The 26029-nt window shown below is 33.0% G+C and overlaps 1 protein-coding gene across 1 annotated transcript; it reads left to right on the top strand.

Annotated features, from left to right (window-relative positions):
* The first annotated feature begins 5118 nt into the window (after nucleotides 1–5118).
* Nucleotides 5119–25313, top strand: LOC140446054 (uncharacterized). Its single transcript, XM_072538567.1, has 2 exons — nucleotides 5119–5401; nucleotides 16491–25313. Coding segments are annotated over exons 1-2 (2148 nt in total). The 5' UTR covers nucleotides 5119–5399; the 3' UTR covers nucleotides 18637–25313.
* The last annotated feature ends 716 nt before the right edge of the window (nucleotides 25314–26029 follow it).

Below are 26029 nucleotides of genomic sequence, written 5' to 3'. Positions count from 1 at the left end.
ATGCTGAGTTTTTGGTATGGGGCCATATACTACTTTGGTACATCGGTCTTCGAGGTTGTTACTTGAAAAACAGATATCCGGGTTATATCCTCTTTTCCAAACTTTACTCTGAAAAGATGGTGGAAGTTTAGGATCATGGATTAACGTGAGGCCACTCGTTTCGGCCCATGTTTCTACTGCGTCTCTATTTGTGTCCGAATCTGCATAGCCCCAGAGTAAACTGTGACTGTTAAAGTCTCCCGGTACAAGCTGATTGGGTTGTGATTGGAAGTTAGTTGGGGTGAACATATAAAAGGCTGGTTTAGGGGCTTGTATACCGAGGTTATTGTGCATTTTTCGATCTCAGTGGTTATTATCTCTATACCGCGTACACTTGTTGTGTCCACAGATGAGACTATGGTTTGAGTTCTCGCAAATACCGCGCTCCCATGCTTATTGTGTGGTATCTCCGCAATCAGTTTCATACCGGAGACTTTCGCTCTCGCTGCAGTTAGGTCTCTGTGTGTTTCCTGGATGCACAATACCTCACATTTCGTGTTCTTGCAGAATTCTGATAAGATGTCTTGTTTGGCTGTAGTCATGCCCTCGATATTTATGCTCGCTACTGTCAGTGTTGGCTCTGAGAAGAACCGTTGTGGTTTGATGTTTGCCATCTGATTTGGTTTAGTTTGGTCAGGCATTTGGTTTGGTTTGAGCAGACAAATAAAAAAAGACAAGAAGAAATGGAAATAGTAGATTAAAATATAAGAAAACTAATTTAGAAAGAACCGTGTCGAAGCATTATTTTCAAAAAGTAACTAGTTTATTTTCCATTAATGTTTTTTCCGCAAACATGTTAAAGTAACAGAACAAACAACTAACTTTAAATTTATTTCCTAAGCAGAAAAATGTGCGTAAAATACACATAAATTATCCTAATGGTTAATAAAAAAAGTTGAAAAGTATCAAACGCTCGTCTGGTAGCTACATTATTACGAAAAGTTTAATAGGGTCAAGTATTCAATAAATTTGACCCTAAAATCGAATAAAGAAACTCTTTTTCCCTTTAAATGGAAAATGTATTATCACTTATATATTCCCGAAATTCTACCCTTCCTGAAACTTAATCGCCTTTGGTTACCCGAAAGGGAAGTATTGCGATCTCCGAATATATTTTGAAGTTCACAGGTTAAACTGTTAAAATTTATGTTGTACGTTCGGTAGAAATCTTACGTTCTTGTTCCCACACTGAGAGGAAGGTCAAATACACCCTTTTAAAACAAAACAAAACTTTTTTTTTTATTAACAGGATATTCACGTCACGTCAGACGAAATTAGAGTATCTGAAATACTGATCGGAAGACCAATTAACCAATTTGAATAGATACAAGAATAGTGCATCGAATGCGGGGCTATACAAATATTATGTCCTCGAAATATTTATAAGGATTTTTTAAGAAATAATTAGTCACTGTTACGGAGAATTAAAACATGAGTGCAGTTGCGGTTGTCCAAACCCTTTCGTGAAAATTGACAGCAGACGCGCAAGAAAGAAAAAGACCATGAAGATAGCGATAGACTATATATTTGAGAGTAGAGTAGAAGTACAATTTATGTAATGAGTTTTTGTAATGTTTGTTTCAATGAAAATAAAGTAGTAGTAAAGTAGTGTATCAATTTTTACGCAAGCGAGTTATCCAAACAAGCGATTTTACCCTAACAGTCACTATGTAACAGATATTTTACGTTGCAAAAGATAGGGAAGTGTTTAAAAAAGTGATCGCCAACCTTCGTAAGCAGACGGCACAATAAGAAGTCATAAAAATATTTATTGAGCATAATACCACAGAAACACAATACCAATCGCTGTAAATGACATACTCAATTTGGTTTCAAATACGGCTTAGGGACACGATAGGCACTTTTTTGCATGAAGCTGCTGGTTCAAAAATGTTAATAAAAAAGAAAAAAGTCTTTATTTACTAGTTAATTGTCAAAAGACATTTGACCAATGTAAGGTATAGGCTGTTGTTACAGCCGTTAAACAAAATTTGGATCGATAGCAAAGATATGAGAATAACACAACAACTATACTGACAAAAGTATTTGTACACAACCAATGGAAATAAGCAACGCAATTCCCCCTTCACTTTTGTTCAATATTTTTGTAGAAAAGATATTTCGGCTTGCATAAAATAAAGGAGGTATCAAAATAAATGGCATTCTTATTAATAATTCTAAGATCCGTTGACGATGCGGCTATAACAGCAGACAATATAGAAGAATTGCAAGAGATATTAAATATCGCTAACCTGCGAGCACTTACGATCTCCCCACCAGCAGGGAGCTGTGAGCACTCCAGAGATTTTTAAACGTAAAAATAAACGACATAATTTCAGGTTATGAATGTGTGTCTTAGACATATAATACAAATAGATTGACTGTTGCAATACATACCTGCCCTCAACGCTACAGAAAATACTGACGCAAAGCAATCCCTGCATCTCTTTTTAATGGACTGGTTATATCGACCACCTGACCTTCCCAGTAGTCATTTAGGTCACGTGATCGAGAAACCCGGCCCATTAGATGCAGGAACTGTTTTGGGTCAGTGTTCAGTTTCCACTTCGGAAATTGAAACGTCAATAAACGTACTTTAACCTTTAATTGTGGCTTACTCCCATTTAAATGGTACCCATTTGTTAAATTTTTAACATAGTTTAAGACTATATAAAAAGTTCTTGCTCTAATTTAAGTAATTAACGATTATGAGTCGATCAGTATAAATATGTATTTTGGTGTTATAATAGCCACGCGTCTGAAGGTAATGCTGGCCGGCCACTATTATCCCCAAATTGTATCTATATAATACAAAGTTCTTTATAAATTCTTATATTTCAGATGCCTCGAATTTACAAGAGAAAAAGTGACAAAGCACGATGGAATGCTGAGCAACTTAGTGCAGCAATAAATGCAGTAAATAATGGCAGAAGCGTCCGTGAAGTTGCAAGAAGTTTTGAAATTCCCAGATCTACAATTCAACTACGACTAAACCGAAATGATGCAACAGCTGCTTCTTTAGGTCGTAATTCTGTATTGACCAAACAGGAAGAAGAAGTTTAGACAAAGCAGGTCATAAAGTTATCAAAACATTTTTATGGTATAACTACCACAGAAATAAAAAAATGTGACTATAAATACGCTGAAGAAAAAAATTTACTTCATTCATTTTCCAAAGAAAAAGAATCTACTGGAAGAGACTGGCTTGACGGCCTCCTTAAAAGAAATCCAACTATTCGATTAAGAAAACCGGAGGCGACCAGTATTAACCGCATATCTGCTTTTACCAAAACTGAAATAAACCTATTTTTCTCTTATTTAAAATCCATATTGGATAAATATAAATTTTCGGCATCAAAAATATATAATGCAGACGAGACAGGCATAACAACCGTCCAAAACCCCGGAAAAATACTTGCTGACAAGAGACAAAAGAAAGTCGGCTTTATTACAAGCGCAGAAAGAGGTCAAACAACAACCATTATGTGCTGCATAAGTGCCTCAGGAACATATATTCCACCTTTGTTTATTTATGCCTGCAAGAGGATGAAACCAGAGTTTAAAAAAAATGGGCCACCTGGTGCAGTCTACTGCTGCTCGGATAAGGGGTGGATAAATGAGCAAATATTTCTCGAATGACTCCAGCATTTTTACAGTGTTGTAAAACCTTCAAAGGAGGATCCAGTTTTGTTAATCGTCGACAATCACAGTAGCCACTGTACATTAGACACATATAATTTCTGTAAAGAACGAGGACTTATTATGTTAACCATGCTTTTTACTCATCGTTAAAATCAGTGTCTAACATTGAATGTGGCAATTATCTTCGAAGTCATCCTCATGAGTGTATCACAACATTTGAAATAGCTGAAATATATAAAAATTTATACGGTCGAGTAGCCACACCAGCCAAAGTCATTAAAGGTTTTGAGAATACAGGAATAGTTCCATATAATCCTGAAAATTTTACCGATGAAAACTTTGCTCCAGGTGAATCATTCATACAAGAAAAAGATAAAAAGCCACTAGACCAAGTGAAAAAAAGTGGATTAGATAAGAAGAAGAATAATAAGGAAGTTAAGGAGAATAAAGAAAGTTCGACACATGACAAAAAGTTTAAAGTATCTTTTGTTGACATAATTCCACTATCAAGATGCTCAAAAGATGACTCAGTCGGAAATAAAAGATCCAACCACAAAAGCAACAGGAAACAACATTCCAAAATAAGGACATCAACAACAATGAAGTTACTTTTAGAAGAAAAACAGCGGAAGAAGGAAAAACATATGAGAAATAAGGCCAGCAAAGGACCCAAATGAAAAATAGGCATCGAAGAGTCCAGTCATCCGCGAATAGTTCCAAAAATAAATTGTATAAGAACACAGAAGATCACAGAAGATATATCATCTGAAGATGAGGATGATGACGATGACCGTGATAGAGACGTTAACGAAGATATTTGCACAATTTGTGGTAAATTCGGTAAAAACAGAGAACTCTGAATCCAATGCAGCATTTGCGGCCAATGGGCACACAAAGACTGTACCAGTTTCGAAGGCAAAATTTACATTTGTGATTTCTGCATTTAATTATTTTTTAAATGGGGGTAATAGTGTAGGCCACTTTTACCCCTCGGTAGCGGGTAAATATGGCCACCAGCAGAAGTCTGAAAAACCGTTTTTTTTTTTTGTTCTGTTTAAAGATTTTCGTAAATATAGTTTGAAGTACTAAGGTTTGAAGTTTTATTTACGTTAACAGTATAATTTTTAAAGCTATGTAGCAGTATAAATAATACTAAATAAAAAATAAAAATAAATATATAAATAAATAAATAAATAAAAAAACGTACATAACACATAGTAACTTAATATAGGTTACCAACTTCTGCATTATCCTATCTCAAACTTTGTTCAAAGTGTGGAGAATTTAATGGCCGTAATAAAAAACAACAAATGGAAAGTATGAAGACATGTAGAGCAAAATTGGATTAAAGTGGCTGTAGATGTGAGCCAATGGGACAAGGCGCCATGTTAAAACTAAACAAGAAGAAGAACCGTCAAACCTATAAACTGTCTGACTTTGACTTTGACTGTCATAATTTTTATCCCTATAATATAAAACGGGGTGTCTCGACGTTATAGTTTAAGTTAGTTTTATAGAAAATAGTGTTTAAAGTTATTTAGAACTCAATTTGTGTTTAAAGTAACAAAACTGCAGCATCATCAGTTTAGTTTACCATGTAATAATACATACATCAATGTGGAAATAAATACATCACCATACAATCAAGAAAGTCCACAGACCAAAACGTCCTATTCCTATGTGTGGATTGTAATAATATCAAGTGGTTGTGATATTTAATGTAGGTCCATTTATAACTACAGGGTCAGGGTTGTGATTCACGAAAATATTTTGCTAGCTAGGGGATATATCTGATTTTGTGTTAATAACTGTTAGGTCTACCCTTTTTAAAAGCAGAAAATAATTAAAAGAAATATTGAGCCAAGGATTATAATTCTGAAAAATCAAAATAATTGCAGATGCAAAAGCTGTTTTAAATCTATTTATTTTAAAGGGTTTTGTTTTAAAAAAGTTACAGTTATTGTATGAAACAATACCTACATTTTGAGTAGGCTCAAAGCATTGGTTTGTTCGAACAGATTATTTAGTCCAGTTTAATTAAACCAGCAATGAAAAAAAAACAATTTGATAGCAATAGTTACTGAAATATTTAAAATTAGCGAGTTCCTTTCTTATATTCCTATGCCCTTTTTCTTCTTCTTCCTGTGCTCTGCTCAATTATTGTGTGTTGGCTATATTAGTTTTGTTGGTGTCAGCTTGGAAAAGGGCTCCTTACTTACTCTAAACATATTGATAGGTTATTTCTTTTATGTAAAAGAAGAGTTAGTTATTTTCATTATTAGGAGAAATATTGATACTCAGCTAAAAGATAGTGCTTGATTATTTATTGACATATGATTCATATTATTGACTTCATAATCGTGCATGATTCAGAAGATTAGGAGAAGACCAGAGAAAAATATGTATTGAAAAGTTCTACTGTGAATGAAAGAGTTACCTTATAAGTAAAGGTAATTTTTTGGAGAACTGCTTTAAGAACAGACAATAGTTATTCAAAAATATTTGATGAAGAGGAGGACATATCTATTTAATCCTAAACTGCTGCATTAGGAAATCCTAGAATACATAAAATAATAAATATAAAAGAATCTAAATCTGGAATTACATGTTCTTTATTTTCAGTTTGTTCCTCTCCTCATAACATCCACCATTTAATCTTGGCGGATCCTCTCTGATATTGTGACCATTATATTTACAGACTATTAAATTACATTAGTCTATTATATTCCATTACAGTCTATTTATTTTTAATACCTATCTCTCTCCTCCCCTTGTTAGTTTTTCTTATGTCTTCAGTACTTTCATTTATAATTATCTGTTTTGTCTGCACAATCTAAAGTGATTTAATAGATTTCGTTGACTTTAATTTATTTGTGTATGTTTTCAAGGACTATTTGAAAAAATTGTTAGGAATATATATTGAACACAAAAAGAGAAATCACATAACCCTGTAGTATTATGTGTTTTAACAGTACATAAGCTACTAAACATTTCATTTCATATCTCATAAAAGTTTCTACCAGATTTTATTTTATTTTGTCAAATAGCTTTCCACAATCAATAAAGCACAAAAATATGTCTTGTTGGTTATATTTTTTAAACAGTACTTAAAGACCGAATAATAACCCTTAGATTCGATATTCCATGCAAAATTTAATGAAACTAATGATTACTGATGTTTTGTTCACATTACCTATATATCATTTTATACAAGACAGTGCACTACAAGCCTTAATAACTATATAATGGGATAAACTAAAATACATACAAAATTCAAATAGTTGACAGTAAATTTTTTTTCTAATCATATTTTTAATGTATTACTATGTATATAATTAGTTAATGACTAATAATATTGTTTCAAACAGTAACACTAAATAAAATATACTTACTCTAACAAAACTAATTAATATTAAAGAGTGTTTATTTTGTTGACAACTAAATATTGAGACATAGAAAGAATATTTATTTTTAAAATGGAGTAGCATCGCTCTTAGACTTTATGACTGCTCGAATTCGGTTTAGCATCTACTCGACTAAGCATCTGCAATGTTCAGAGGTAAAGTAATTGCAAATCTGCACAACTTTGGCTTTTAGGTCCGTGTAATGTCTGTTGTGAGTTATTCATCATTGTCTCTTTTATTTTTTACTGACATTTTTTGGTTGTTTCAATGACATTTAGGTCGGACTGTTAGAAGGTGAAGAAAGGATGTTTATATTGTGATTTCCAAACCAGTTGATTGTGGTTCTGGTTGTATGACAGCCAGCATTTAATTTCACCATAATTGGAAGTAGGCTATTCTGAGTAAAGTATTTGTTAATATTTCGCAGCATTTACTGTACCCTCAATAAATTAAAAACATCCTATCCCTGAAACTGCCATACAACCCCAAATCGTCACTCATTTAGAAAATTTTATGGTCCGTTTCAAGCTATCTTTGAGAAAAGCTTCATGCTTAGTGCAAATAATTCATTGACAGTGATCAACACATGTCGAATTTTGATTCTTCACTGAAAATTACTCAGGAGCAATCTTCTACTGACCAAGAAAGTTTAGATTTTGCTTAAATGGGCCTGGCTTGCTTTTGTTTTGCTGTTAAAAGTGGCTTTTTCTTTTAAAAGAGAGAAAATATGTTAAAATATAATAGAGTATGACTACACTTTTAAGTTGTTATCTGTAATTCGACCTTATTAAGTTTTAATCCAGATTTGTTCCCAGTTGCAATTGTATTTCCTTGACTGATTTAATCCAGCTTCATGATTCCATTTATCTGTAACTTGCCTTAGAGTATTTCTTTGACCTTTTCTGTAAGCTTTTTCTAAAATTGTTTTATTCCCATTAGAAACTAGTTTTGGATGACCTGGGATTTCATCTTTTTTTCTAAGATATGTGATGTTTCGTCATAATGCTTAATTATATTCCACACTAATTTTAGGGATATTAATTTCATTCGCCACTTCAAGGATTGTTTTACTATGGCAATAATTTTTAATTACCAACTCAGCAATTTTTTAATTTGTAGAGATATCATTTTATTGAAATAATACAACAATTCACTCAATTTGACAAGAAATTATTTGTAGAATATGATTTGACATGTATTAGAATGTCTGGCTGCATTGTTTTTGCAGCCTAATTGTCTTATCTTGTGTGGATTTTAGCAGTTACTTCATACTGTCCCATTATTTAGTTTTTACTAATTGTTACATATTTTGATCATTCTTATGGCATTAACAGGTTATTTGGGTTGTATAATAACACAATATTGATTACTTTTTGTGATTATATATCATTTAAAATATTGCTTATTCAGTATTATTATCATAACTATTAAAAAACAATAAATTAACAGTCAAATTCCTGAATTTGTTATATATATTATATATATATATATATATATATATATATATATATATATATATATATATATATATATATATATATATTTTAATTTATTCCATTATATAGTTGTTAGGGCTCATACTTGTTACACTGTATAATCTAAATTGTGAGCATGTGTTGGCTTTACTTTTCTTTAGTATAGGAATAAACTTAAACCAGTTGTTTACGTAATATATGGGTGATATAGGTTTCTAGTATCTTCTAAGTTTTATGATTATCCCAATTAATTAATTTCAGCATTTTTTTTATGTTGTGTCTAGTGGTGCTGCTTTTCATGTCCTTATATTTTTAATTGCTCTTTTTACTTCTGCTCGCATTATACTATTTTGTGAAAATGAATCATTTGTGGTTTTTCTCTTACTTTTTTCCATATTTTTCCCTTTGAAGTAACACAGTTGAAATGAGGATCTATTAAGAAATTCCATTCTGTATATGGACAATGAAGCTGACTTTACTTTTTTAAATAAAACATTTACTCAACATGTATATTACACACTACAAATTAACCTTGTATATCATATGTGAGTAGTTATAAGACTAATGGAAAAAGCCATAAAAAATATAAAATAATTTACTAAAAAGAAAAAACTGTAAGTGAGTTAGGATCAATTAATTGTAAGTTATGATTAAGTATTATCATTTTATTATAAAATAAAACTTAAGTACAATTTTATTATAACTGTGGAAAGTTATATCTCATGAATTAATTGCATCATTGTGATCAAATATCTTATCTGTTGAAATGTCGTTGCCCATTATCACTGTATTATAGATGCATTAATTGGTTTATAAAATCTCATGCTACTTCTTCCCCATTGTTATTGTCTTTGTATAATTCCCATTACCAATTTTTGATTAATATAATAAATATTAGTTAGATTTTGTACACCTTAGTTCAGACAGAAATGTGGGTATTCTTATATAATTTGATCATTGCTTTTATGGATACATATTTCCATTTTATTGTTTTGTCTGTGATTCCTATATATCATATAACCTTTTTAAAGAGGTTCTGAAACTAGTTTCTTGAGACCTGTTTAAGTTAAATATTATCTTAGCTGGAATTAAATAACAATTGATGGTAATGAGAATTACGTTTTACTTTTGTTTTGACGTTTAAATTTCCAATGCAAAAATCGTTTAAAAAAAATTCCAAAATAAAAATTATTGGACTTAACCTGTAATGGACGCACCTGTAACCACAATCAATAGTTAACCAGAAGGTTTAAGTAACCATTACCCATAGTATAACTGACAGATGCTGTTTCACATTCACATATTCAGTTATGGTCACTTAACCTCAGGTTTTGTTTTATTTTTCTTATGTCGGTTGGAAGTTATGGGCAATGATTAGTATAGATTACATTTTTATAGAGAATTATCAACATTTATTATATTTTTATGTACATTGATACACATAAATAAGTTACGACACATTTGTCACATAATATCGAAAATTATATTTTCAAGTCTATTCTATGCATCTATACATATCTGCAATATTATAAAAATATTGCCTTATTTAATTGATGTCGTCAACTTCAGACGTTCTTATTTACATTTTCAACAAATTTGCCGCTGATTTTTTTTACAACTCCGCTACTGGTTGCTTTACTGATTCCACAAAAATTACCAGTAGGGAGTGCATAAAATTGAACCATTTGAATCTTCATGGTTAAGTTCTTGAAAATGATTTGTTCTGTGCCTAATTATTCGTGTTCTGCCAACTTGCTCATTACTGCTAAAAGCATTGACATCATAGTCATTCATCTAATTAATTAATGTATGTGTCTATACCCTGTCAACAAAACAGAATTTGAAGTTAGGTTCTGATGTCCTGGTCAAGATCTAAACCAGCACCTTAACTTCGGGTTTTGTAGGTTAACCATAACTCAAACTGTTGATCTTATATTGTGAAATGTATATTTCAGACTAACCACTGGTTATCTCTTAACCACTAGATAACTTTATTTTCTGAAATTGGCTGTAAATGTTTATAAATCGGGGCTGGGTGATAACACCAATTTGACAGTTTACTTACTTGGCCTCAACTTTCCAGGCATTATTCATATTGTCATATTTTTAGTAACATTCTGAAAGGTGTTTTTGTACCCTCAGGTTGATGTCGGGTGATTGATTTGTAGTTAATTATAGATGACATGTCCCTGACCTGTTATTAACTTATTAATGTTGGATATTCATATTGCTAACTTCTTTCAGTATTTGTAACCAGAGCCTACTACATTCTATTGGTGTGTTTGCAACACATGTTTCTCCATTTAGTAAGATGAGGGCTACTTTTTTTATTTTTCTATTTTTGCTGTCCGTTTCAGGCATGTTTGCATATCTGGCATCATCTGTCCAAGTCTCTTAATGTATAATTCATGCTCATTTATATTAACACTTAATGGTCATAGATAAAAATTTCAAAGATCTGTAATCTCTCCTATGTGTTGTTGGGTTTTATTTTGGAAAGAATAGATCTCAGTGTGTTGGTTGTTTAAATGTTGTTTTGATGTAGTATTTACTTCCCATCCTTTTTAATGTTTCTGATAAGCCTTTAACATATGGTATTATTGTTATCTTCAAATCTCTTGTGAGCATTTCTGGATCGTGTTTTGTTTTGTTGCTTGCTTTCTTCGATTCTGTGGAATTCCTTGTTTATAAATTGTCATGGATAAAAATTTTTTGTTAAAACCTTTGGTAGCAGGTGTTTTTTTTTTCTGAAATACATTTTTGTTGGAGCAAGTATTTTGGGCTCTATCATTATGATGATTTGGGTGCTTTTGTCACCAACTAATAAAATTTTGGGGAATAAAATATACAGATAACTTTGTTTAAATTTAAGGAGTACCTGAAAAACTACCAAAGCGGGACATTAATACCCCACAACAGCAAAACACCACACCTATATGGAGTACCACAAATTCACAAAGCCAATGTACACCATAGACCAATTTGCAGCGGCATGGGTTCTCCTTGCAGCAAACTGTCAATATACGTACTGATATAATACAACCATTGGCACAACCATACTATGAACATTTTTCTCATATATGAATATGAAAGAACTCACATCTTCTGCAAAAACTAGCAGAAATAGATTACAACCGCAACAATGTCAGTTTTAATATTACCAACCTATTCCCTATTTTGCCTCTGGCAAAAACTTAAAAGTAATAAGAACTAAACTAGAGAAAGATGATACATTGCCACCAAAACAAAACAACAGGAAAAAAAGGAAAGCAAGACAAATTATAACAGCAAAACACCAAAAATGATCCAGAAATTCTCAGAAGATTGGATTTGAAGATAACAACAAAACCATATGTAAAAGTATGTCAGAAAAATTAAAAAGGATAGGAAAGAAATAAGTACATCACAAAATTTAAAACAACCATCGCACTGAGATGTTCTCTTTCCAAAACCAACAACACACAGTAGCGATCAAAGCATTATTTATAAAATAACTTGTGAATGCAACAATTTATATCGGATAGAAACTTCTAGACCACTAAGTGCCTAGCATATTGAGCGCAAATGCAATGGTCATCTTACTTAAGAAAGAAATATGTGTAGGAAACACATCAATGGAATGTAGCAGGCTCTAGTTACCAATACTGAAAGGAGAAGTCAACAATAAGAATATACCAATATTAACAAGTTAATAGTAGCTCAGAGACACATCATCTATAATTATCTACAAAAGCACAGACAGATCAGAATTTTATATCAATCTGTGGGTACAACAACATATCTCTGAATTGCACTCAAAATATGGCTAATGTCTACAAAATCGAGGCCAAGTAAGTAAACTGTCAAATTGGTATTACCACTGAGTGCCAAGTTATAAACATACAGGTTAAGTTAAGGTATGGTGGCAGTGAATAAAATTGGGATAGCTATGATGGTAACCAACATTCTGAAAGTACATGGTACATGAAAAATAAGATTAAGTCTAATAATTTTGATTTAAATTTTTTTTTTTTGAAAATATTTGCGGATTGGAATTAGAAACAGAAAAACAAAAGTAAACTGTAATTCTCATTACAATCAATTGTCGTTAATCCCATATAAACTAATATTTAACTACCCTTTTTGCTGTAAATGTCTAGTTCTTTATTGTATTAGTAATTGATGTTAGGTTGGTGAATAATTGTTGCCTAGTGGGACCACTGTACAATGAGGTTTATTAAAATATCTAAAAAAAATTAAACATAATGAACAAAAAATCCAAAAATCTCTCCTTTTTCAGAAAATACCCAATATCTATTATTCAGAATATTTACTTACTGGAGGTACTGTTCCATTTTTGGCAAATCTTTTATCCTTCAGGTCCCAAGATCTTTTGCTAAATCTGCACTGTAGTTGGTACATTATTGTGACAGTAATAATTGAATGCTGAAATAAATTTATATAATATCCACCGTGTATTATATACTGATATCCAAAAAAAATGCAGCAACTAGAAGGACAAATATATTTTTTAAAAATTTATTTATGGAAGTATATAATATAAGTATTATAATATTCTTATTATTTGATGACATTCTAAACAAATTTTCGTCATAAAATTAATAATGAGTGGCTCCTCTTTTGATTTTCTATACACTCAGTTGCTCTATGTGGCATTGATCGAATTATGTGTTCTATATCAAATTGCGGAATACTAATCCAGATTCTTCTTAGGGCGTGCCACGGGTATTCTAAGTTTGCTGGAGGATGTGACAATCGATTTAGGTTTCGACCTACCATATCCCAAACATGTTCGATGGGTGACAAATCAGCTTATCTTCCCAAAACTTATAGCACCCCATACCATAATGCTGGGTTGTCTTGCTGTATGATGTTAAACAGCTAAGTCTATATTTCGTCTCTTAACTCGAAAACGTCTTACCCTTATGCGTCCATCAGAACCACCCAAATAAAACCGAGATTCATCATTGAAGCAGAAAATTCCATTGGCCATTCCAGTTTTACCGAGATTATCTCTTACTTATGTACATTGTCTCGTCTATTTCTGAGATCAAGAAGTCTAAGATGACTCAAATCAAGACCCTCCACGACGCCGATAAGTCTCATCATCGGATCACCTCCTCCAAACTTTTAACACCTCTATCTATATAAGGATTTTTACAGCTGTCGCCGCCTTCCTTCTTTCAGCCAACGTCTCCTGTCCTTTCTGTTCTGCCATTCTCCATCTCTAAGGTCTCGTCTTTCCATGGCCTCGTCCACTTCATCCCTCCATGATCTTCGGGGTCTACCTCTTTTCTTCCTTCCTATTGGGCTCCAATCCAAAATCTTTGCTATCCACCTTGTATGATCTGTTCTTCTCACATGCCCATACCAAATTAAACGTTTTTCTTCGATGTAGAGTATGACTGAGTATGTCTTGTTCTACTGCCATTCTTCGTTGTATCTCCTCATTTCTGATGCGATCCATTTTTGTCACTCTGCAGCTTCTTCTCATGAACTCCATTTCAGTTGCTGTGATTTTGGACCTGTTTCGTTTATTTATTACCCAATTCTCTGCTCCATAGGTCATTATACTGCGTACCAAGGTGTTATAAATTCTCTTCTTTGTATTTATGGTAATCTGTCTATCACACAGTACCCCGTTCATTTGTTTAATACATGTTCTTGTCTGTGCTAATCTGCTGGTTATCTCTTGCTCGGTGGTTCCATTTTTTGAGAGTATGAATCCTAAATATTTGAATTTGTCAGTGCCGTTAATTTCCCTATTATCGTCCATTTCCAAGTTTCTCACTGGTTCTTGCTCTGGTGTTAAATATTCGGTCTTTTCTAGATTTATGTCCAGTCCATCTTTTGTGCATTCCTTTTCTAATTTTCGGAGCATATAGCACAGATCTTCTTCATCTTGAGCCGTTACCACTTGGTCATCTGCAAAGCTTAATATGTACAAGAAGTTGTCCCGGATTGGTATTCCCATCTCTTCACATTTCCTTTTCCATGGTATTAATATTTGTTCGAGGTATATCTTGAACAGTGTCGGAGATGTAGAGCATCCCTGCAATAAGCCTTTTGTGGTCTTAAATTTTAGACCTTTTAATTTTTTTTTTCCTTTGTGGAGTATTTATCGCCGGTTTTAACTCTTACCTTGTTGTTGTTGTAAAGGTTTTTTACGGCTTCTATCAACCTCTGAGTTATTCCGATTTCCTTCATCGTGTTCCATAGTTGTTTTCTGGGGACCGTGTCATATGACTTTTTTAAATCTATAAATGCCATGTGTACTGGTCTATTTTTTGCCATTTTTTTTTTCAATTAATTGTTGGAGTGTATATATGTGGTCTACGCAAGATCTTCCTGCCGTGAACCCCGCCTGATATTCTCCGATTTTATTTGAGATAGATTTTTCCAGTTTTTCTTTCAGTATTTTTCCATATAACCTGTCCATACATGCTATCCCACTGATGCCTCTGTAGTTCCCGCATTTCTTCTTATCTCCCTTTTTATGTATCGAGGTTATATATGCTTTGGACCATTCTTCTGGTATTTCGTTCAGGTTTATAGCGTTACTGAACATTTCGTGTATAATTCTGTGTAGTTTGTCCGTTCCGTACTTAATTAGTTCATTAACGATTCCTCCTGGTCCCCCTGATTTTTTGTTCTTTAAAGTCTTTATAGCATTCTTTACCTCGATTAATGTTATCTTAATCTGTTCTTCATTCTGATTTTGTTGTTGTTTCTGTTATGTGTCTGTCTATATGAAATCTGGGCGGTTTTCTGTGAGTAGTTCTTTATGGTAGTCTTCCCACTCTTTTTCTGATATGTATTGTATTTGGACCTTTTCGTTGTTATTCTTCCTTAAAGATTTCAGTATTTTCCAGGATTCCGAATTCCTTGTTTCTCCTATGTATTGTTCAATCTGTGCACATGTTTCTTCCCATTCTTCATTCTTTTCTTTTACCCTTCTTCGTTTTACTTCTCTGTTTTTCTCTTTGTACTTCTGTGTGTCTTCTGGGGATTGAGTGCTCATACTTTTCATATACAGAATTTTCTTCTCCTCAATACATTTTTTGGTTTCTTTTTACTTTGTATTGGGTATTTCTTTTCTCAAGTTTCCCCAAAGCTTCTAATGCCGCCTTTTTTATGCTGTGTTTGACGTGCTCGTACGTTTCTTTGACGTTTCTGAAACCGAAATCCTGTAACTTCTGGTCCAGTCTTTTCTGGTATAGGTCGCTTATGGATTCCTCTTGAAGTAAATTTATGTTGAACTTCATTTCTTCTTCTTTCTGTTCATTTTCTACTTGGTCTTCTTCGTGTTCTTTCTTCCTTCTAGTTTTAACACCGTTGATGGATTAGCTTAAACTCTTCGTAAAATTTAAAAATTTCAAATTTCATATTGATTAAGCCCATCCCAAAGATTTTGCTTGCCAGTGTATTAAACTGTTTGGTCTCCTCCTTGGAGCTTATTGGTATCTTTCATCATGTTGTTTCTTTGAGATGATTCCTTCTCAGGTCTAATGTGATGGATACACATTTAATTGATTAATATAACGCAAAATATTGTTGTAAGTAAACATGTTCTTCCTATCAATACTGCTAACTCACCCACTTTCGTATTTATATATTTTTGTTGTAGTTTTACTTCCAAATGTGATAAGTTTTATTTCGAATGGCAATGAACAATTTGATCCATATTTAAAAATCCGAGAGTACCGTACCATATCGAGGACTAAAAAACAAACAGTAAATAGCCTAACTTCTTTAAAATTGTATAATGTTTTGACCATAGAAAATCCTGTCAAATAGTGGCCACCATCTGTGTGCCAGGATTTAGATTCTAAGATTTGTTCCGTAAATACGTACATGCACTCAGTTTTATTTGTTACATTTATGTCTTATTTACGTTATTTATTCTATTAACTGTTGCTAATATTTTCAGGATGTGGCACGAAGCAAGGCGACAGGAACGTAAAATTCGCGGAATGCTAGTGGACTACAGAAGAAGAGCTGAACGTAGACGCGACTTTTACGAAAGGATAAAAGCAGATCCCACACAATTTTTACAAATACATGGCAGACAATGTAAGATTCATTTGGACCAGAATACAGCAACGGCAGCTGATAATGCTGCAATGATGCCGTGGCAGGGTCAAAGTGACAATCTTATAGATAGATTTGATGTCAGGGCACATTTGGATTATATACCGAATGTAGAAAAATTTGTTGAAGAAACACTGACTCAAGAAGAAAGAAGCCTTAATTATGAAAGGTATAGAATAATTGCTCAAAATTCATTTTTAGCTATACCAGAAGAAAAATTTTTAAAGCAGTTACACTTAGAAGAACAATTTGGGTACACAGAAATAAAAAGTAAAAAAGATGTTAAATCTGGAGCTACCATTGGGTATAATTATGAGGATTCGACTGGCATGCCGGTTGAAGGAATGGAAGAATCAGAGGAAGAAAATTCGGATAATGACTTAGATGTTGATTTGGCTATAAACGTTTCCAAAATGGATCCAGTACAAGCTAACGATTTGAATAAACATGGTCGTAGTTATGGAATGAGCTCAAATGATTTTTATTCATTCTTAATTAATGACTTGGAAGAAGCCGAAGCTGATAGGTTGGCGAGGGAAGAAGAACAAGAGAAAGCTTTGTTTTCGGGGCGAAAATCGCGAAGAGAAAGAAGGTACCATAGAGAAAAAAGACTAGCCAATAGAACAATAAGTCCTCCCAGTTACGCAGCTAAGGTTTCTCCAACACCTAATATTTTCGAAAATAGATCCAAATCCCGTTCTAAATCACCTTCCCCAGAAAACGCTGGAAAAATTACCTACATTACAAGCTTTGGTGAAGAGGAGGAGACTCCATCAAGCAGTAAAGCTACATTTTCGAATAAAACAAAATCAAAAGATAAAGCTGAAGTTAACTCAGAGAAATCATCATTGAAAAAACACTTTTCACGTTCCAGAAGTAAAGACCGCTATGGCCACAGATCAAAAAATAATTCAAGAAGGAAAAGTAGGTCAAGATCCACATCCAGATCGCGATCAAAATTAGTGAGTGGAAGTAGGACTTACAATAATAGAAGAAGCTCTTCAAGAAGTATAAGCGTTTCAAGGCTAAGAAGTGCAAGTGTCTCTAAAGGTCAATCTAACGTCAAAAAACGTCGATCATCCTCTTCGTCATCCTCATCGTCCACCTCATCATCATCTTCAAGTTCTAGTTCCAGTAGTTCTGATTCTGATAAAGGCAATTCAATTATTAAAAATCCCTTAGATACTGACAAGCACAGCCCAATTCATCCCGTAGAAGTTCCTCCGAAGGTTATACCTAGATACTATGGTAGAAAGCGGTCTGACGAGAGTTCGTCCGATCTTAATAGTGATACTGAAGATAAAACTACAGCAGAGGATGTTAGTGTTGAGTCACAAAATAAATCAGCAAATTCCCGCTCGAATTCAAATCCAAATACAGTATTGACTATCGCAGAGCGTTTTAAACGAAAAAGGCAAGCTTTACTAAATAAACAGTTCAAAGCCGATAAAATAGCGGAACAAATAAAAACTGAGAGAGAACGACTAGAACAGCAAACGAGAGAGGATGAACTGAGAGAGATGTCTATCAAACTGAGAAAGCGACAAAGGGAAAAGCGTCATGCAAATGATAGTGGAAGGTCTTCAAGTTCTGATGAAAGTAGCGGAAGTAATCATTCTCCATTTACTAAAGAGAAATCAGTAAGTCCCATTCGTGAGAAGGAAAAAAAGATCGAGGCTAGTACTAGTAATTTACGAAATCAAGAGCCTAGAAGCCTAGAGCCTAGCCATAGAAGAGATTATCGAAGAGATAGAAGATCTAGGTCCAGCAGTCGTAATAGAACTACTAGCAGAGATTGGAAGCGAAATAGAACAGATGCAGATATCAGGAATAAAAGAGACGAAAGGGATAAAGGTAAGAGAGAGGATAGGGATAGGAGAGATAGGGAAGACAGGGATAGAAGAAGCAGAGACAAGGATAAAAGAGATAGAAGAAGAGATGATGAAGAAGATAGAAGAAGAGATGAATATAGAAGGGGTAGATAGGTTATTCTCAAAAAATAGATCAAATATTTTAAACCGTTTCTTGATGTAAATCTTCTTTGAATGTATCCTTTCAGTCATATGATTATGTATCCCGAATAAGCCTTACTTTCCAGATTTTGTATCAGCTGAAAGCTTTCACGTTTTTCTGTTTGTAAATATTTCCTGTTACTTGTTTGTATTAAAATTTTGCTCTAGGGCTTCCCAGTTTTCTTCTTCGTCTATTTCCTCATTTCTGATATTTCACTATTCTCCTTGAGTGCATTTAATTATACCTCAATATCAACTAAGTTGATGCATAGATTAAGCCACAATTGATTGTAATGAAAATTAAATTTTTAACTAAAAAATTTTACGTTTCGATTTCCACTCCGAAAATTGTTTTTAAAAAAGATTTTTAGGAATTTCGTTAAAAAGAGTATGTAACTGCCCAAGCTGTTGGTAATGTTGGTGAGTTTTGAAAGGACGTAACCTCACCAATAACTTTGGCGGTTATACACTTGTTTTAATAAAATTCTTAAAAATCGGTTTTGAGAATGATTTCCGGATACACAAAAAATCGAAACATCAAATTATTTAGTTAAAAATGTACTTTTCATTAGAATTAATTGTGGCTGAATCCCATATAATTGTTCCTATTATTCCGGAGAAATGTTTTTTTTTTTTTCATTTTAGTTTTTCTGTAAAACCCAATTTTCATTATTACATTATTGGTACTTGACATTGATGACATTGTGTATTTTATTTTTTTGCTTTTATTTTTATATTCTGGAAATTAATTACAAATGTTAGATTGGAAATACTTTATATCACATTTCCCCTCTAGCACGAACATTGCTTAAAGTATTTTTAAAGCTGGAACGTAATGGAAACTTTACCAATTTGAATAATTATAATATAACGTTGAATCTATCTCTGACGTTGACGTTTTGTGGCCATAAGTCTTTCCCATTATTGGCGGTATTTTTAACACCTTTATATACATTGGACAATCCTAGCTTTGTACCCCCAAACTGTGCAATGTCCGAAATGATCAAAATTAAAAATGATTATCGATTTGAATCGATTATTATTAACAAGCGACAAACCAAATTAAAAATCGAACAGTTCTTGTTAATTATTTGATATTTTTATATTTTCTATTTATATATAGAGTTGTTCTTTTTCGAATCGACAATGTGATAAAATGCTGTGTCAAACTTAAATATAAATAATAAGAAGAAACTGTTAAAGAAACATTTCTAAGCTTCAAGAGATATATAGGTACATCGCTATAATACAGGCACAGAATAAATAACAATCAGAATGCCCACTCTCAGATGCCGCCTTTGAAGTTTGTCAGCACGCGATCGTCATCGTCACAAATTAATAATTTAGTACATTTGAAATAATTTAATCTATTCTTCAATAAAAGTACGAATAAAATAGTGCATAATATATTATGCCTATAGTTGCCGTAAATAAATTAAACCGTGTTAATTTTTCTATGCACATCAGATAAAATGTCACTGAACAGCACTGGTTCCGACTAAAACATGGCTGATTCTGTCTGCGCGAACGAGATGCGCGTACTTATTTTTTCAAGCAGAGTGATTGTTTATTATTCTGTGATACAGGCAAGATGTTCGTGAAACATTTTAAATTTTCAATCAGCCCCAATTAATTATGGATCTATAAGCTGATTGATGTTTGTTTGTCTTTAATAACAAATGGGGAATAATCGATATCTCTGGTATATTCTCCCAAACTTTGGCGCATGGCTACTTATTGAAACTCGAACATTGTACAGCAATTCTTTTATACAAAGTCCGACGATTATGTCTATTTTAGAGATTGTACAGTAAAGAGGTACAATGCTAGAAGTGGACAAGATTTTCCACACAATGCTAGGATTGTCCAATTTCGGACAATGCTCGTAACATACATATAGTGTGTTCCATTTAGTTTGGAAATCCCTCTGTAATATCGGTTAAAAGCTTTTAACCGACCTAAACCAATTTTTTAACTATTATACGTAATAAAAGGTACACTTCCGGACATAATTTTAAATGTTTATTTAAATTTGCAGGGTATACTCTTTCTTAGTCGAAAATGGAGAAGTTTTGTTAGCGATTTTTTATTAACAAAATTCGTTGAATTCTTGCACGAAGTTTATCTACCTCTCTCGGGCGGGTTTGGTAAAATTTTGTTTCGTAACTCCTCAGAGGAAGAAGTCTAAACTTGTGAGATCTGGATGTCCGTGTAGCCAATCTTTCAACGAACTACGGCGGCCTACCCGATGATTTGGAAAATGATCATTTGGCCATTGCTTCACAGTTCTCACGTAATGAAAAGAACACCAATCTAACTGAATAAACAAATTTAAACAAAAATAAAATAGCATCCCTGAGAATGGTATATAAAAATTCTAAAAAGTTCTTCGAGTTCGTGTTTTCCTCAAAGGAGGAAGGAAAAATAATTCGCTCGTTCTGTATATCATACCAAACATGGATTATTTGTAAATACTGGTTTTTACAATTTATTACCAATGAGGATTAACTACTGCCCAATAGCGGCAATTTTTTGCTGGTGTAAATATTTATTTGATATTAATTGATGTTTAAATATTCCAGTTGATTCGATCATTCTCTCTACTTCTTTGTAAGAGGTTATTTTTTTTAATGTATTTTTATACTGCAATATATTCATTGAATATTCTATTTGTTTTAATTGCCCAGCATTTATATACGACAGCTAATGTTAGTACGATTGGCATGTCTGTCATTAAATATTTACAACTTCTTTGGCACTCCTATCGTTATATCCCAAAAGACGTCCAGTTTCGATTTTTTTCTCTCAAACTTAATATTGCAGCCACGACCCAAAATATTCATAAAATACGTGGAAGTAAATAGCGTTGAAGTGTGATTGAAATTTGTTACGTTATATCATTTTCATGGCAACTAAGATTTGAGTTGAAATATAAGTTTTATAGCTTAAGTTTTGCTAGGTGCTTCTTCTTCTTTTGATGTTTTAAATAGATTAGTTGTTGTTGTGGAGAACCATTTCCTCAAGTTTTTAACCATGATATTCTTCTTTCCCCAATTCCTCGTTTTCCGAATACTTTCCCTTGAAGGATTATTTTCAGTAATCTGTATTTAGTGCTGTTTTTCATTATGTGTCCGAGATATTCTAACTTTCTCCTTTTAATCGTATACATCACCTCTCTTTCTCTCTCCATTCTTCGTAGTACAGTCTCGTTGGTTATCTTGTCCGTCCATGATATCCTTAGGATTCTTCTGTATAGCCACATCTCGAAGGCTTCAAGTTTTTTTCTCCATCGCTTCAGTGAGTGTCCAGGATTCAACTCCGCAGTATAATATCGAGAAGATATAACATCGTAGGGACCTTACTTTTATCTTCAGATTAAGGTTGTGGCTTTTAAAGATTTTGGCCATGTAGTTGAATGCACTCCTAGCCTTCTCTATTTTACATTTTACTTCTTGTGAGTGATCCCATTGTTCGTTTAATATTGTTCCAAGATAGATAAACTGTTTTACTCGGTCCACTGGTGTATTCTTGATAAGCAGTTGGACGTCTCTAATTTTATTTTTGCTGATGACCATAAATTTAGTTTTTGATATGTTTACTTGTAGTCCAAATCTTTCACTTGTTTCATTTACTTTATTTATTAGTTGCTGTAAACTGTTTAAACTGTCTGCAAAAATAACTTTACCAAATATTTCCTCTGAATATAGGTAAATGAATTATAATAAAACGAAAATTATGACCAACCAACCAGAAGAATTATTAATTACAATTGCACACACAACTATAGAACAAGTCAAAGAATATGTATATTTGGGAAAACTAATTAAATTAAATAAAGAAAATCAGACCGGAGAAATAAAGAGAAGGATACGGTTGGCTTGGGTATCCTTTGGAAAACTTTCCTATATACTAAAAAATAGAAAATACCCCCAATATTTAAAAACAGTAGTCTTCAGCCAATTTACACTTCCTGTTCTCACCTACGGTTCTCAAACTTAGACGTTTAAAAAGGAAAACATGGAAAAAATAGTAAAGTCCCAAAGAACCATGGAAAAGCAAATGCTGAACATCAGGCTATCAGACAAGAAAAGAAATACTTGGATCCGCAACAAAACAAAAGTGACCGATGAATTAACGCAGATAGCAAAACTTAAGTGGAAGTTCGCTGGACATACCATAAAACAGAAAGACGACAGATGGAATAAGATGATTATACACTGGAGACCATATAGTTACAAACAAAAAATAGGAAGGCCACAAATGCGATGGGCAGATGACTTGAAGAAACACGCAGGCCCGAAGTGGATACAAACTGCCTACAATAGAGAGACGTGGAAGAAGAAAGAGGAGGCCTATGTCTAAAATTGGACAGCAAGGGCTGTATAGATAGATAGATAGGTTGGGTAATATAGGTGAAAGTATTCATCCTTGTCTAACGCCTCGAAGAATCAAGATCGCTTCGGTCGGTTCAACATCCATCATTTTTCGTTGTTGAACTGTGTCAAATGCTTTTTGGTAGTCCACAAAGCAGGTGTAGATATCGCAAGTCATATCTCTGCATCTTTGTAATAATACCTGTAGACTAAACAGTGTATCTCTCGTACCTACGCCTTTCATGAATTCAAACTGTGTGTCTTGTCTTCTCTCTTCGCATAGCTTGTATAATCTGCGATGTATAATTTTAAGAAAAAGTTTTAATGTATGGCTTATTAGACTAAAGCTAGGTGCGTTACTTGTATTTAGGTTTTATGCTATTTTTGATATTTTTTCGTGCAGTGATGATTTATTATTAAAATCATTTAAAAAATGAGTTTCCATGACTATTTATTGATACAGGGTATTCTTTGGTGACTCATAGCTTAGTGTGTTTTAAAATTTTAAGCTGTCATAAATTTGTTGTTAATAAATATATGTATTTTAATACAAATTTTGTCATAGCTATTTGAAGCAATTCTGAATACAGTCGGGTAGGTTTTTATTTATAAAAAAGTCGCTAATAAAAATTCTCCTTGTCGACTAACAAAAAATATCGTAGTATGTCCTGAAATTTTAAATAAAGAGTTTAAAATCTATCCCAAAGTCATCCCATAAGTGACATTTGAAACAAAAAATGGTTAAAATCGGTTACCAACTTTTAATTTTATACAGTTGTTTCCAATCTGAATGCGCCACACTGTACATATACATATATATATACATATAGATGTATATATATATATATATATATATATACATTGCCGAGCATAAAATTAGGGTCACCCCGTAATTTTAATTTATTTTAGAATTTCTTTTCTATTTTCGGTTGTTGCTGTTTCGATAAGCATTTGAGATAAAAAGGTCCCCTTACCCTAATTCCTAAAAGCCATTATAAGCATAGTTTTTGTAGTTTTAACGTCAGTTGCAAATTTTTTGTGTCGTGTTGTCACTGTATTGCAATGAGCAAGTTCTGTTGTGGCGGCATTAGAAGATGGCCGCGTAAGCTCCTAACTGCCAGAAACATTGATGTAAGTCTCTCGAGTATGCAACGAATATGGCGACTGTACGAAGAGACCGGTCTGCTTACTCGAAGACCGAAATACAACAACTAGAGGTGACTGCTTTATCGTTTTTAGTGCTTTGAGAAACCGAACGGTCAACGACAGTTTCCCTTTAAAACCATCTGTAAGAAGTGAAAAATGTAAGCGTAAGTGAATAGACAGTTAGGAGTCGACTTCATGCTGCTGCTTTATCTTCCCAAACTATAGTAACTGAACCGCCGCTTTCCTGATTGAATTTTGCATGAGAACCCTTGGCTTAGACAATACAAGGTTGGAGTATTGTATTATTTTCCGATCAATCGAGATTATTTCTTACGGGCTCAGACAAACATGTAAGAGTGTGGCGACGTCCAGGCGAGAGATATGCTCAAGCATGTGTTGAAGTGCGACTTCCATTTAGTGGAAGGTCATGGCATGGGGAGGCATATCGTTTACCCTCGCACAGAGTTAGTCTTTATCGAGAATGGGACATTAACTGCGCATAGATATCTAGTACAGCTTCTAGAAGACCACGTTTTGCCGTTAATAGTTAGTCTTGGAGACGACGCAACATTTATGCATGATAATCCATGGCCCCACACTACTCGTATTGTTGCTGAGTCTGGACGATGTTCAAATCACAGGATTTGTTTGGTCTACTCGCTGTTCAGACATCAATCCCATAGAACATGTTTGGGATGAGATGAAGACACGTTTTTGGAGTCACGTGTCGGCCCCTAGAAATTCGAGAGAGCTTCTCGACATGTTGGTGCAGGAATGGAACATCCTTTCGCAGAATATAATCAAATATCTGATCCAAAGCGTGCCTCGTCGTTTGCAAGCTGTTATTACTACCAGAGGAGGGAATACTCGCTACTGAAATTCCTAAAATTTCTTTTGTTTCATCAAAAAGCACATCAAATTAAAATTAATCCTTTTCACTATTTAAAATATCAAAGAACGATTGTTTATTTTCATTACTTTCAATCATTTTTGAGGGACAAAAACGTTGTTTTTTAAGGAATCCGTTAGTAAACTATGTTACAACTGAAAATAGTTAAAAAAAATAAGAATTTCTAAACTAAATTCATTTTGTGGGGTAACCCTAGTTTTATGTTCGCCAGTGTATATATATATATATATATATATATATATATATATATATATATATATATATATATATATGTATATATATATGTACATGTCTTCTAATTCATCTTAATATGAGTGGAGAATTAATGAATATAACAATTAGAAAAATATTATTTTTCATAAGGAAAGAAAGAACCACGTTTAAGTAAAAGCTACTTAAGTAAAAAGATGCCTTGATAAAAATTACAACTTAAAAATGTTCCATGATAAGTTTGTTTGTAGCTTTAAGTAACTGGTTTAACTTTTAGTTATTAAATAATATGTAATAAATAAGATATCCAAACTACGTCTGTACTGGATCAGAACTAAAACCAAAAAGGTTTATGATATTCTAAAACTGTTTTCTTGTGGCATTTATATATTTTGGACTCTACTTAATGGGAATAAACAACAATTTCAATTAAAAAGGCGTTACGTTAAACGTTTCAATGTCGTTCACAAAATACAAGTTAAACATATTAATGTGTTTCATTACTACGAAATAGAAACAATTCTTCCAATAGTTTAATTTGGTCTTACGCACTCATAATGGCAATTTAGACATATATATTAAAAAGTAGAGGACTTTAATATTTCTGGAACGAATTTATTGGAGGATAGATCATTTGATTACATGAAATTAACGTTAAGAATATTTTTCAGAACAAAAAATTTAAATTGAAAAGACACCTATGATAGTAAAATTATCTTGTCAGTAA

Source organism: Diabrotica undecimpunctata, chromosome 7, assembly GCF_040954645.1.
Source record: "Diabrotica undecimpunctata isolate CICGRU chromosome 7, icDiaUnde3, whole genome shotgun sequence".
NCBI classification, from domain to species: domain Eukaryota; kingdom Metazoa; phylum Arthropoda; class Insecta; order Coleoptera; family Chrysomelidae; genus Diabrotica; species Diabrotica undecimpunctata.
This window is presented reverse-complemented; position numbering and strand designations above follow the sequence as displayed.